Below are 9,985 nucleotides of genomic sequence, written 5' to 3' on the forward strand. Positions count from 1 at the left end.
GTACATAGATAATTAGTTGTTACTTGAGTCATCTATAGATGAGGCGTCAGTATGGAGGAAATTAGGTTTCTATCTATAGCATTGCTTGCACGTTAGAATCCTAATACATGTTTTGTATTAGTATACACATTAGATGGGTATAGACATTATTATAGGTAGAGAGAGGACCCGTTTGGTAATGAAGCCCATAACTAATTACTACCCAATACAGTAATAAAATAGGAAAGCAATTCTCATAATTTGACCAATAGAATTGTTTCCAAAACAATATTCATTAAACCGTATATATAACAGAGGGACCATGTCATGTAGGGCACATCAAAATATTGAAGTATTTTTGCAAGCAAAGTATGGTGTTGTGATGTCATCTAGTAATACGGTCTAATAATATTTCTCTTCAGTTGTAAGGGAGAGTTATTAGGTTCGATTGTATCCAAAGGTGAATTTGAATCACATTATAGCTAGTGTATTGTGAGGCTTAGCCCACTTCCCCATCCTCTTAGAACTGTGGATAATATTGTTTTTTCAAAGAAAAAAACAAAAGAAAATGTGTGGTGTTGTGATGGAAATTTAATTTAAACCCATAAACATTTCTCTACACTCAACTTAAACTTCAAATGTGAAATGTCTTTATTACCCTATTACATAAGTATCATCAACTACAAGATGAAATTAACAATAAAAATAAGATTTATCAATAAACCCACACCCAAATTCTTTTTTTTTTTTTGTTTTTGAACAAACGACAGTATTTACACTAAGAGAGTGGGGGAGAAGGCTAAACCTTACAATAGGCTTGTCATAATTATGTGGTTCAAATTCGCCTTTGTCGATCATCGAATTTAAGACTTCTCACTTATAAATGAAGAAAAATATCACTAGACCGCAGTACTAAGACCTCTTACTTACAAGTGAATAGGAATATCATTAAACCCTAACAAAAAATGACAGCACCCAGTACAAGTCATGTTATTAAAAAATTGATCAGCAATACAATTTTGAAGTTTATGTTCTTACTTCTTTCTCTTATACAAAAAATGACAGCACCCAGTACAAATGAACAAGAAGTTTTCTCACCAAATAGAGTTGCTTTCAACTATCCTTTCTTCTACATTCCTTCGAACTGCTTCTAGGTGCAAATATATGCATACACTGATGAGTGTGCTGGAGAAGCCAAAATAAATATATGCAAGATGGTAGTTTAGAAGGGACAACTAGTTTGACATGGGTACGCCAAGTAACTTGGGGTTTATCGAGAGCAAGAGAAGAGAATGCTTTGATTTTGATTTTGATTTTTTATTTTTCAAATGGGTGTAAAGATAGAATTACATATTAAATTAGGTTTGCGAAAGTAGTTTAAGTAATAAATTTAAGTTTAAAGAGATGTTGATGATGTATGAATTTGTTGAGTCACGCATAAAAACCTGTAATTGAATAGTCGTTGAGTATTTGGATCTGGTAAAATGAAAAGAGTTTAAAATTTTTGAGTTTTAACGATAAGGACAAAATAAAAGGTAAAGTGAATAGTACTACCGGGTTTGACTTTTTAGTATAAAAATGTGGTTTTTCGTTAAAGTGAATAATACTACAAACTTTTCGTTAAAACTCTGAAAAACTTATTGGTGTTTATTTGAACACAGGGGGCCTGAAGGATAATTTCTCGGCCTGAAGCTCCAGGGCAGCTGTATCTCCTCCTTTGCGCTTTCAGAGAGCTCGTCCTGCTGCGAGTCATCCTTACCCATCTGCAGGAGTCCATAGGTAACAACCCCTGTAATTGTAAATTCATTATTCTGCGTTTTACTTGGTATGATGTTTTTTACCTTTGCTATCAGTCTCAATGCCGTAACAAAATTCTTTTGGTGTAAGTTTAATCCATATGAATAGGAACTTTAACAAAAAGTTTTTGATACTGTTCACTTTAATGAAAAATCACATTTTTACATTAAAAAGTCAAATTCTGATACTATTCCCTTTAACCTTTATTTTATCGTTACCGTTAAAACTTAAAGTTTCTTCTTGTATGAATATGCCATAGTAAAATGTGGTGTTGCTAAATATGATTAACGTATGGATGTGTTGAGTCCTGCATAAAAACCAATACTAATAGACTCGTTGAGTACCTTGGTCGTGTATATACTGGTCTGTTACATGCTCAGACCTTAATGAATAGCAACATTGATTTTATGCGCCTTGAAAGATGACAAAGGTCAATAATCACCTTTTGATGGGTCTTATGCTACTGGTCGAATTTTTCCTCAGAAACATGACATTGGTCGAGTCCTGAAATGAACATGTTTAAGAATAACCTTGTCTAGGTGATAGCCTTACAATATATAAAATTATTATAATACTTATATCCCTTCTAAGATCGTTCTATTTCGTCTGGTATTTCGTAGGAATAAACGATATATACAGATAAAGTGGAGAATCCATTTTTTTTTTTTTTTTTTTCTTCTATTAAAACTAATAAAAGAGACCTTCGAATGACTAAATTTAAATACTGAGATGTCTCTTAGTAATGACTTCTCGCGAAATTTTGATTTGGAATAGAGTACGGAATAGAGTAATATGTTCTATGTAAGACATAAAGTATAAAGTAGTTCCGTTTAGGAACTTATAATTGAGATATGAATACACTAGGTTGCACAAAAAAATGGTTTTTGCGTCAATTAAAGCCCAGAAAGGGGTTTTATAAGATTAAAAGGGTCCGTTAAGCGCCTCACGGCTATGTCATAATAGATCCGAACACTTGCCCCGGATCAACTTCCAGATCATAATTGCTCTAGTGAATAACTAAAGAAAATAGATAGATGGGAGATGGAAGAGAAAAAAACTAAGTCTAAACATCTCTCATAAGTTCACTAATTACTTAACTATTTATTGGCGGGTCTCTTTGTATGTGTTGTCCGGAAAGAGGAGGACTCAATGATTATTCGTTCGCCGGAACCAGAAGTTAAAATTTTGGTAGATAGGGATCCCGTAAAAACTTCTTTCGAGGAATGGGCCAGACCGGGTCATTTCTCAAGAACAATAGCTAAGGGACCTGATACTACCACTTGGATCTGGAACCTACACGCTGATGCTCACGATTTTGATAGCCATACCAGTGATTTGGAGGAGATCTCTCGAAAAGTATTTAGTGCCCATTTCGGTCAACTCTCCATCATCTTTCTTTGGCTGAGTGGTATGTATTTCCATGGTGCTCGTTTTTCCAATTATGAAGCATGGCTAAGTGATCCTACTCACATTGGACCTAGTGCCCAGGTGGTTTGGCCAATAGTGGGTCAAGAAATATTGAATGGTGATGTAGGCGGGGGTTTCCGAGGAATACAAATAACCTCTGGTTTTTTTCAGCTTTGGCGAGCATCTGGAATAACTAGTGAATTACAACTCTATTGTACTGCAATTGGTGCATTGGTCTTTGCTGCCTTAATGCTTTTTGCTGGTTGGTTCCATTATCACAAAGCTGCTCCGAAGTTAGCTTGGTTCCAAGATGTCGAATCCATGTTGAATCACCATTTAGCAGGGCTACTAGGCCTTGGTTCTCTTGGTTGGGCGGGGCATCAAGTACATGTATCTTTACCAATTAACCAATTTCTAAACGCTGGAGTAGATCCTAAAGAGATTCCGCTCCCTCATGAATTTATCTTGAATCGGGATCTTTTGGCTCAACTTTATCCCAGTTTTGCTGAGGGAGCAACCCCATTTTTCACCTTGAATTGGTCAAAATATGCGGAATTTCTTACTTTTCGTGGAGGATTAGATCCAGTAACTGGAGGTCTATGGCTGACCGATATTGCACACCATCATTTAGCTATTGCAATTCTTTTCCTGGTAGCGGGTCACATGTATAGGACCAACTGGGGCATTGGTCATGGTATAAAAGATATTTTAGAGGCTCATAAAGGCCCATTTACTGGCCAGGGCCATAAATTGGTTTGGATAGGGTTTTTTTTTTTTTTTTAATTTTTTATTATTATTATTATTTTTTAATTCAGACATCTAGGCCACCTAGGCACCTGAGGCTGGTCTATAGCCCACCTTTGCGGGATCAAAAATTCAACATGGTTATTAGATTAAGTCAAGTATTATATTTTTTCCACTTTTATTTCTTTTATACTCATTTTTTTTAAATATTAGAGATAAATTAAAATCTACTTAATCTATTGTAACAACAACCTAATATGCCAATACAAATCTATCTGCACATACGACCCTACTCAAATAACAAATATATGAATGTATATCTATGAGCGAGATGTTAAACCTAACTAAAAGGTAGAAAAAACATAATATATCTACAAGTAAGACACATTAATTTGTGATACAGGTTGATTATAAAAAGAAGAATAAATATAAGTAGATAAATATAATTAACTTGTGATATAGGTTGATTATAAATATTAAAAATAAAACCTATAAATGGGGTTTAATGCAGGAGGAAGAACAAGAAATAACCAAAAAAAAAAAAAAAACTGAAGAGATAATTAGAACGAAATTTAATTTTTACAGTAGATCTTATCTTTAAAGAGATATTTATTAATAATTAAATAATTAAATTTAATGAATTGAACTTATTTTAATAAACTGGACTATTTCTACTTACTGTCTAAAAGAATTGGACTTATATCAAATTTCCTCTTTTTTAAAACACGGACTAAGACTAATGAAGTTGTCCAAGAAAATTCACATTTTCCTTGAGATGACTATAAAACTTAAAGACTTAATAAGAAAGTGTTATTACTTTACTGGCTAGATTATAGCCACTTCGATAAATTCTTTCCGATTTTGCAAGGGCTTCTTGCCAACCTTTCAAATCGTTATGCAGATGTTTGAACCTACTCGACATAGATGGCTCAATTCGGGATGTTCCTTGACTCTGCTCGACAAATTGTGCATGAACTTCTTTCATATTTGTTGCACTTTCATCTCATTCTGTGATCGGGTAATGAGTAACAAGCACCCAAGTATGAAGCAAAGTAAAGTCTTCCTCTATCAATCAATTTGCATTCTCACTCATTTTTGTTGGTAACAAAAGGATTTGGGAAGTAGAAAACAAATATAGAAAATTGTAGTGAAAATAAATATTGAGTTGTGTTGTGGTGTGGAGTGGTGAATGAATAAGATGGCTGAATATTTAAAAATAAAAAAATAAAAAAAAAAAATTTTGAGTATTCTTTCGTTTTTTTATTTTTTATTTTTTTGGTAATTTTAAGATTTTTTACTGTTGGATAATCTTGGTCGTTGATTTTTATGGCACATCATAATGGTTTTGAAAATTAGCCCAAGAAAAACGGGTTGTGGCTCAGTTAGGTGCACACGGAGAAATTTTTCTAGACGACCGGAACACTTGCTGACCTGGAGTTACACTTATTAACATTCGACACCTAAGTTGACAACTTGACATCATCTTTTATAGTGACAACTAATATTTATTTTAAGAATATAATTTAAATTAATTAAATGAAGAACACAGATTACTCTCCACTCCATCGTGTCTTCTATTACGCCTCCGCACCCATACCCATTCCACCCTTTTCCATCATCTGTTCTTGTTTTTTTTTTCTTTCTCAAATAAAACTTGTGAATTTGATTGTTTTTGTTGGGGTGTGATTTGGTTTTTTGATTAATTGGTGGTTAATCACTGAATTTTGATGGGTTTTTTGATCAAATTTAGTGTCACGCCATATTTAAAAAATTAAAGGCTATCTTATCGTAGCAACTCAATCTTAAACAAAAATCAATCAGCTAGCCCATAACACTTCAAACATTTTTCCTTTGAGTAAAGAAATAAAACTTTATTCAGATCTTTGCCCATCTAAGAAATAATAGCCCAGCCTCCTAAAATTTCTAATTCTGCCCTTGTTAATGGAGATGAATGATAATAATATAGGTTTTTCATCACAAATAGGTGTTACAAAAGTTGAAGAGGTAGGCTTAAGATCAGTAGGGAAACATAATTGGTCACTGGTGGTCGGTACCTAATTATTTCCAAAGCTTGAACAAACTCTACTAGCACCAAATTAAACTCGAACAAAGCAAGGGAAGTAATGTGTGACACGATAATATAAACTCTAATTTGATACTAATTTGACAAAGTTAGATTTGATTATTGTTTAAAGTAAGAAGAGTTAGACGATGAAATTTCCATGTCACTGCAAGCCTAACATTACATGCAGTCTTCCTCCTGAATATAAAACATACAGTGTACCTTCCAGAGCATGAAAGTTCCATGTCAATACAAGTCATCCAGTTGATCATTTTTAAAGAGGAACCATCCGATTCCATCCCCTTGTTGAAAAGTCCACACTAGTTTACATTTGGTCCAACTTATACATCGGGCTCCACCATTACAGAGTTTATTAGGACTTAAACAATATTATTCAGACCAACAACTTCCAAGCAAAAAAGCAGCAGCCCACTACCTAAAGTTCTGTCTTCATTATTCATATCCTAAAATTATTAATCTGATAAAATTTGCTCCTCCCTCCCTCTTTGATATTTTTCACAAATCAAAACCTTTTTTTTTTTTTTTGTTTTTTTTTTTTGTTTCTTTGATCCCAACTCCCCAAGTGTTCATCAAGCAAAAGAAAACATGGGAATCACCAAGATCAGTCAGAAGTTTGTGACTCAGGTGACGCCACAGAGGATGTTCAACGCCTTGATCTTGGACTCCCACAACCTCTGCCCCAAGCTCATGTTCTCATCAATTAAAAGTATCGAATTCCTTAGTGGTTCAGGAGAAGTTGGAACCATCAAACAGATCAACTTCACTGAAGGTAAATTGTTAAGCACATAAAAAGTCAAATTAGCTAAAATTAATGATCACAATCAAATCTCAGTTGTCGAATTCAAAATTAAACCAAAGATTGACGATACAGAAGTCAGATAAAGACAACAAGTTGAAAACCAAATCATTTTGGTCCATTTTCCATTTTCTTTCTCTATGATTTTACATGAAAATCAGTATCTAATTTTTGTGTTGGTTTTGTTGGGGATGTGCAGCTAGTCCTATGAAATATGTTAAGCACAGGATTGATGCTTTGGACAAGGAGGCCCTCAGCTGCAGCTACACCTTCATCGAAAGCGACGCGTCGGATCACTTGATGGACAAGCTTGAATACATAACTTATGATGTCAAGTTTGAGGGGTATGGAAGAGGAGGATGCATCTGTCATTTGACCAGCACATACAAAGCCAAAGATGATATTCAGATCAAAGAAGAAGACATTGAGCTTGGCAAGGATAGAGCTATTGGGATGTATGAAGTTTTGGAAGCCTACCTCATGGCACACCCTCGCGCCTACATCTGAAATTTTTCAATAAAATTTTTATCGATTTTTGGGAATTCTGCTGTGGACAATATATCTAAAATATTGTTCATGTTGTTTTTCTTTTTTCCCAGAAGTGCTTTTCCAGTTCTTCTTTCCTAGACTTTCTTCTTGTTGTACAAGATTGTGATTAAGATAAATATTTAATTTTGATTCTAAATCAGGGGCTGGGCAGTGTACAAGTAGTTAATCCATTTTTCTTTTTTCTTTTTTTTTTTAGTTCAACCAAAATATCTCAGCAGCATCCATCCTAAGCAAAGTGGAGAGGCAAATCTCAGATGATAAACAGATTGGAATTCTAACCTGAAATTCTTAATTGGACTCTGTCAGTTATTTTATTTTAGTAAATTACTTGTTTTGATTTACTGGAGAGGAAAGGATTTAAAACACTTGCAAATAAGGAAATAGATGCAGAAACACCATAAATTTGCAGCTGATTTAAGAACATGGTTATATATACCTCTGTTATTATATTTCTCTTTTTGGATGAGATACAAAGCTAATTCCCATGAAGAAAATAATGACATGAGGCCTGGAAACACGTAGTAAATTGTCATCCAAAAAGGACCTAATACAATTAGGAGGGTCATGAAACACAGTAATTAAGCCCCAACTCAAGGCTATTTCCTAGATTAACAAGGTGGTTCACTACCATATCACGCTCTCTGTAAATATGTTATGTACTGCAGGTCTATCTGGGCAACCCATAGAAAATGGAAAAGAGAGAGAAATTGGGTTAACAGAGCCCATTAAAGATGCTTGCACTTTGTTCCAACAGAAATTTACGATGCAGAGAAAACTTGGACCTCATAAGGATCCAAAGGATGCTACAGTTACTGAGAGATTTTGTAAGCGCCGCCCATATGTTTAAAAGCATGTACTTCTGAGTTGAATCTTTAAAGTTTGAAACCGAGGTCTGCTTAGCGACCAAAATACTTTGAAACTTTGAAAGGCATTCAAAGACTGCAGCTACAACCCTACGCTACAACCTAATTTTTCATGTTTTCCACATTGATTTCACCAACCTAGCTACATACACACGCATCTCAAACTTAAGCTCTATATGTGCATGATGCCAATGGTTTCCAACTACATCTGCTATTACAACTAATCTACAAATTATGGGTGTGACAAGTATAACACAGGAGTTCCTCTGCCCAATCGCCCCGGCGCGCATGTTCAAGGCTTTGATCATAGACTCAAAAAATCTGATACCAAAGCTGTTGCCCCAGTTCATCGCAAGCGTCGATGTAACACAGGGAGATGGAGGAGCAGGAAGCATTGAACAAGTCAATTTCACGGAAGGTTTGCAATCTGACATACAATTCACAAACAGATAAACTTTTATTTTAGCAGTTCTGCAACGTTTCTTATATGTCTTCCTTAGTGAATATTTCGTTTGGTTTACGATGTAGGAAGCCATTTCAGATACGTGAAGCACCGGATTGACGAACTTGACGTAGAGAATTTTGTGTGCAAGTACACTATGATTGAAGGGGATGCATTAGGTGAGAAGCTTGAGTCTATTGCTTATGAGGTGAAGTTTGAGGCAGCTAGTGATGGGAGCTCAATCTGCAAGATGACAAGTAAATACAACACCATTGGGGAGGTTGAGGTCAAAGAAGAGGAAATCATAGCAGGCAAGAACAGTGCTATCGGGATATACAAAGTTGTGGAAGCCTACCTCTTGGAGAACCCAAATGTTTATTCTTGAGGTCATGGAGTCTTCGTAGTCGATTGATCCTCCTATATTTATGCAATTGATTACGAATTATTTAATAATTCTATATATACGTGGGAACAAACCATAAATAGCATTGCTGCAATTTCATTGTTTAGGATTCTTGTGAACCCTTCAACAAGGGTTGACATCATGGTTAATAAAACAAGAACAATGTTTGGATTTACTTAACGTATTGTAAGAGATCGAAGGATCTGCTGGTCTTCCCCAATTACCAAATTAACATTCAGATACTTTGGATATGTTCCAAATATAGGTGGATTTCTTGAGTATTTGTGCCCATATCTTTCATCTTGGCATACTTGGGCTTAGCTAAGTTGGCTAGAGCAGTGCACTCTCCCTCTTTACCCAAGTTTGAATCTCCCCTCCCCTTGTTTTGGTTAATTTAGTGTAGGGCCATAAAAATATGAATTCATGGTGCCAGTAACTCACATAATCTGTTTTAGTACAAAACTGTAATCCAGTTTTTCGTCACTAATGGGAAATCATCAGCCAAAAATTGCATTAAGCAAAAGCATAGCCACCACACCAGCCTGTATATTCCTTAGGTTTGACGTCACAAAAGCTAGTCAATTTTCTTCAATCTTTGGGGAAATGGACTTTGTTTTCAACACATCACTGCATGCAATCTCAAAAAACGTTGTCAACGACTCAATGGCAAGCTAGTCAATATTCTTCACAAACTTTAGCCAGCCAGCGTGCCTTTATATTCCTTCTGATCCCCCAATATTTCCAGCTGCTTCAATCTTTTTGTTCAATCAGAAAGATCTCAAAGAACACATGCAGTGTTTGGCTGAGTCCGTTTTGACCCTTTTGGGATATAAAGTTACACTAGCAATCATGGAGTCTGTGTACAGAAACGAAATTATCTTCAGCTTTAGGATTTGGGTAAAGCAGCAAAAGTTGCTTCCGG

The 9,985-nt window shown here is 35.2% G+C and overlaps 3 protein-coding genes across 3 annotated transcripts; all 3 read left to right on the forward strand.

The window, feature by feature from the left end:
* The first annotated feature begins 2,358 nt into the window (after nucleotides 1–2,358).
* LOC125471299 (photosystem I P700 chlorophyll a apoprotein A1) lies at nucleotides 2,359–3,981 on the forward strand. The gene has a single exon (XM_048571561.1). It carries the CDS (start codon nucleotides 2,926–2,928, stop codon nucleotides 3,964–3,966), a length of 1,041 nt encoding a protein of 346 aa, XP_048427518.1. The 5' UTR covers nucleotides 2,359–2,925; the 3' UTR covers nucleotides 3,967–3,981.
* Nucleotides 3,982–6,335: 2,354 nt separating this feature from the next.
* LOC103959360 (major allergen Pru ar 1-like) lies at nucleotides 6,336–7,494 on the forward strand. Its single transcript, XM_009371710.3, has 2 exons — nucleotides 6,336–6,779; nucleotides 7,006–7,494. The coding sequence occupies exons 1-2, from the start codon at nucleotides 6,596–6,598 to the stop codon at nucleotides 7,311–7,313; spliced, it is 492 nt and encodes a 163-aa protein (XP_009369985.2). The 5' UTR covers nucleotides 6,336–6,595; the 3' UTR covers nucleotides 7,314–7,494.
* Nucleotides 7,495–8,433: 939 nt separating this feature from the next.
* Nucleotides 8,434–9,238, forward strand: LOC103959361 (major strawberry allergen Fra a 1.07). Its single transcript, XM_009371711.3, has 2 exons — nucleotides 8,434–8,636; nucleotides 8,747–9,238. Exons 1-2 carry the CDS (start codon nucleotides 8,453–8,455, stop codon nucleotides 9,043–9,045), a joined length of 483 nt encoding a protein of 160 aa, XP_009369986.2. The 5' UTR covers nucleotides 8,434–8,452; the 3' UTR covers nucleotides 9,046–9,238.
* The last annotated feature ends 747 nt before the right edge of the window (nucleotides 9,239–9,985 follow it).

The sequence above is a fragment of a genome, unplaced genomic scaffold (assembly GCF_019419815.1).
Source record: "Pyrus x bretschneideri cultivar Hongxiangsu unplaced genomic scaffold, Pyrus_bretschneideri_v1 Contig6, whole genome shotgun sequence".
Classification (NCBI taxonomy): Eukaryota; Viridiplantae; Streptophyta; class Magnoliopsida; order Rosales; family Rosaceae; genus Pyrus; species Pyrus x bretschneideri.

What these genes read in the sequence shown, in the direction of transcription:
- LOC125471299 (XM_048571561.1), top strand. Translation starts at nt 2,926, where the DNA reads ATGATTATTCGTTCGCCGGAACCAGAAGTTAAAATTTTGGTAGATAGG.
- LOC103959360 (XM_009371710.3), top strand. Translation starts at nt 6,596, where the DNA reads ATGGGAATCACCAAGATCAGTCAGAAGTTTGTGACTCAGGTGACGCCA. An exon ending in ACAGATCAACTTCACTGAAG is followed by an intron (nt 6,780 to 7,005) that starts GTAAATTGTTAA and finishes GGGGATGTGCAG; the next exon opens with CTAGTCCTATGAAATATGTT.
- LOC103959361 (XM_009371711.3), top strand. Translation starts at nt 8,453, where the DNA reads ATGGGTGTGACAAGTATAACACAGGAGTTCCTCTGCCCAATCGCCCCG. An exon ending in ACAAGTCAATTTCACGGAAG is followed by an intron (nt 8,637 to 8,746) that starts GTTTGCAATCTG and finishes TTTACGATGTAG; the next exon opens with GAAGCCATTTCAGATACGTG.